Source organism: Apis dorsata, unplaced genomic scaffold (assembly GCF_000469605.1).
Source record: "Apis dorsata unplaced genomic scaffold, Apis dorsata 1.3 scaffold_92, whole genome shotgun sequence".
Lineage (NCBI taxonomy): Eukaryota > Metazoa > Arthropoda > Insecta > Hymenoptera > Apidae > Apis > Apis dorsata.
The window spans coordinates 1,053,939-1,058,381 of NW_006263390.1; the positions used below are offsets into that span (position 1 = coordinate 1,053,939).

At 25.9% G+C, this 4,443-nt stretch overlaps 1 protein-coding gene across 1 annotated transcript in view; it reads right to left on the reverse strand.

The window, feature by feature from the left end:
* LOC102679008 (coiled-coil domain-containing protein 170) overlaps positions 1-1,169 on the reverse strand; it is an 11,358-nt gene extending 10,189 nt beyond the window's left edge. The window contains exon 1 of the mRNA XM_006611763.2: positions 594-1,169. Within this exon, the coding sequence (XP_006611826.1) occupies positions 594-710 (117 nt within the window). The 5' untranslated portion in view covers positions 711-1,169. The remainder of the gene's footprint in view (positions 1-593) is intronic.
* Between the last annotated feature and the right edge of the window lie 3,274 nt (positions 1,170-4,443).

The window sequence follows — 4,443 nt, forward strand, 5'->3', positions numbered from 1 at the left end:
GGATGGACGAGGGTAGACGAAGGAGAGGGCGACTGATAAAGGCGACAGGTAGAATCGATTCTATGCCAACGCTATGGCAACCGAGCCAACCCTTGTTTCAACGCGCCAGTCAATACGTTTAAGAAACGCGACACGAATAGTGTTATGTAGGTACATATCGAGCAGGCCATTGACAACGAAGTAACGTGAAGTGTATTTCTCTATTTATCGAATCGTACGTCGACGAGTTTAATTAAAATTCGATCCCCCCTTCGAAAGGAATAAATTCGTCAAAAATTCGTGTTTTTCCTCGTTCGAAGAGTACGTACACGAAAAAAAAAAAAAAAAAAAAAAAAAAAAAANNAATACGCCGAATACACGCATTTGCTCGCCAAGTAAATCGTCTATCGAGAAGGAAATAAAATAAAATTTGCAAATTTCGTTTTCTTTCTCCATCTCTATCTTTCTCGTAGAGAAAATTTTCGTGCATTAATCACAAACTGGGACGTCGAAATAATGTAAAATAATGTAGAAAGCAATAGTAGTGCGTATAGCGATTCGATGATAATAAAAAATAAAGAAAAAAGGTGCATCTGTGGTCAAACGGATAAGACCTTTCCGGGCGACGATATACAAAGCGTTTCGAATATCTGCAGATCCTCTTCGGCAGTCTCCTTTCCTTCTTTCGTCGTCGTCTCCCTGATTTCCTTCGTTTCTTCCTCGCTCGACATCTTTTTTCAACTTTTTCTCTCTCTCTCTCTATCTCTCTCTCTTTCTCTTTCTATCTATCTCCCTCTTTCTCTATCTATCAATCTATCTCTCTCTCTCTCGCTCGCTCTCGCTCTCGCTCTTTCTTTCTCTCTCGCACTCTGAAATGCTTTCACCTTGAACACTGTACAACTAGGAGCGTTCGTTCCACGATTTCGCGCGAGCGTTTTAAAAAAATGTCCTTTTCTTCATTGTTATTCAAATTTCTTTGGAGTTTATATATGAACTCGGAACGTTCGAGAATGAGTGAAAACGTTTCCAACCGAAGACGAGGCGTCGATGCGCAACAAACCGCGCTGTTTAGCATCCCCCTCGCGCGCAAACCTCGACCAAGACAATCGAATTTTATCGATCCATGGGAACGAACCTTCGTTCTTCTCCAATTTTTATCAAATCGTATATCTCGATTATTGTTAATTTTTTTTTTCTTTTTCTTTTCTTTCGCGCTCTATACATACGTTTCAAATATATCATCAATCGAATGATAATTTTTCAGTTGAATGGAAAAATATTTAAATGTTACGTTTGAATGAAACGTGACAGATTTTACATTTCTTTACTTTACTTGCAAAATTTATTTATCTGTTGCCACAATCGATAAAATCTATAAAATTTCTTATAAACATATAATTATAATTGATTCACTGTATGATAAAATTATTACGAAAGAAAAAATCAGTTTCTTCTCTCTCTGTCTCTCTCTCGTAATCTATTTCATCAGTTTCAGTTTGAAATCATCGAAGCGATAACGGAATACGAATCATGAGAATGCATTTTAGATAAATAACAATCGCTGTAATTCAATGATTCATTTGATAATATTTCTACAAAAATTTTAAAAATGTTATTTTATATACTTTTTATTGTATGCGTAATGTAATATTGTTGTAACATTCACGAATAAATATATAATTCAAAATTTTCTTATAAACAATATTTATAATTGAACAATAATAATGACGCGATATTTATAAAAGGTTCACGATTATAATTTCATGATTGATCTTTATTACTTAGATTTAACTAATCTTTAGTCACCATTCAGGTATTAAAATTGAACAAAAGGATGTAAAGTTTGTATTATAAATTTATAGCTGTAATAATTTCATATCACTACAATAAATATGATCATGAATTAGTCGATAAGGAAAATTTTGTAACTAAAAAAAAAAAAAAAGAAAAAAAAAATTAAATATTCATATGTCACTATATAAAGGTGAGTAAATTTTATAACAATACAATAACAAAAAATATATAAAGTGCAAAAATTTTAAAAATATTCTTGTATTTATATTTATTCATTCTGCAACAATTATAGTTGATCTCGTGACAAATCCGGTAAATATTATAATATATATTGTAGGTTTCACTTTCATTTTAATATTATTATATATAATAATATAGTTAATTTTTTATAGAAACTTATAGATTCAAAAACCGTTGTGTCTCTACTCGGTAAAAATGAAAATTAAAGCCATAATTGTATAATTATTTATTTATTATCTATGTTCATTTATCGGATTTATTTATATTTAAAGAAATAATAAAGAAAATATCTTTAAAAATATTAACGAATGTGATATGAATACCAATACCAATTTTTATCCAAATGTTAGTACTACTGTATCGTAGTTTTAATTTAAGAATACACAAATTCTTTTATCATTTCCGTCATTTCCTATATTATCGATTTTCATCGTTTCTGAAGTGCATAAATTTAGCAAAGCAAAGAGAGAAAAATAGTGGAGACGGAGATAGGATAAAAATATTTATATCAATGCCTCAAATGAAATACATATATAACGAATAAAAAAAGAAGTGAGAAATATGAATATAATAGAATAAGAAATAGAGTGCGCCGTCTCTTGAATGTCGAAGAAATCTCTTAAAAGAATAATCTTTAAAAGCGAACAAGAGGTGGCACTAATTCTCAATTCTAATTCTAAAATATACTCCTTTTGAGAAAATGTTTTTAATATTAAAGAGATGGCGTTGATGGCACATTTTTATCTTTCATTATATTTTGTTCTTTCTGTGTGTTTCATGTGCGGTATTCTTGAGATGGTTTTTAATTTTATCCTATTTTTGTTTTTTTATATTTTACACTTTCAAGAATGAATAAAAATAAATTTTTTAACTAATTATATAAAGATTTAATCGCGCATACAACCAATTAGTTCATGTTATTTATTATATAATTTATATAATTTTATAATTGCATTACGATTATTAGTTATATATGTATAATACGATTATGTATAAATTATATATCAAATAAATCATAATCGAATAAATGTTTTCCAAGTCACCGCATGGAAGTTACTGCGGATTAAACATCTTAAAAAACATACGAATAAACAAAAAGAATAAATTATCCTTAAAGAATTATTTAAATATTATTCTAAAAGAATTAATATTTCTTCAATTATAACAATAATATTTTTTATCAATTATGACAATAATAAATAATACAATAAATAACTGAACAAACATATATTAAAATAGTAATATAAAAAGTAAGAGAATAACTATAAAATAAGTATTATATAATAATTAAGTCATAGATTTGAATTAAAGCGTTTAATCATCATAAATTTCAAATAAAATAATATCTACATAGTAATTCGATATATCGAATTACAAATTGAAAAAAAGATATGCTTAATTATTTAACAAACGAAACGATACAAATACGAACAATCAAATTTTTGAAAAACTTGAATTATAAGAAATGTTTTCAGCTTTGAGATTTTGAGCATTAAAGTTAAAACAAATATACACATAGAAATGATATATAACGTACGAATATATGAATAAATACACTTAGAAATATGTAAGAATACATATTAAATATGTATATATGAATTGATTATAATGATTTAACTATTTTCATTTATGATTGAATAAAAAAACATAGGAAATTTATATTTATTAATTATGTTTAAAATTTTACTACATTCGCATAAAAGTAATCCAATTAATTACTCATTAGCATACAAAAATTATTATTTTCTAAAACTATTTCGCTTTCGAAACTCCAAATAATAATATGCATAGATAACAAGTTTAAAACATTATCTTAATTATTATATTAACAATCTCTAATTATATAAGCTTAAATAATCATAATATAATAATCTATCAATAAAAATTTTATATAATTATGTATATCAATTGATAAAATGCAACCTATAATTTTCGATCATAAACTGATGATATGCGCATCATGATGCGCATTGATTCATTTTTGCGATTTAGCAGCTTTTTGATTGATTAGAACAGTGCAGTTCTTTATTTTATATCCGCGTGAAAATTAAAATATTTACTATCGTATAATTTCAAAAAATAACATTTTAAGTGTGAATTCGAATTGCGCGCAATCAAAAAATTAAATTTTATCGTTTTTTCATCCATGTTGAAATTTTTCCCACTTTTGAAATTATAATAGCAATTAGCTAATAATCTATATAAAAAAAAATTAAAATTTTCAAGTAAATATAAATTAAATAATTAAAATAAAACAATAATCAAGCAAAAATTTTATCTTAAAAAAATAAAAAAAAAATAAAATTATCTTAAAAAATAATTGAGAATTGAAAATTAATAAAAAATTTTTTTATGTTGAAAAAAAAAATAATAAATAATATAGACATGATATAGATAAAAGATAAAAACAAATATAATATAATATATATT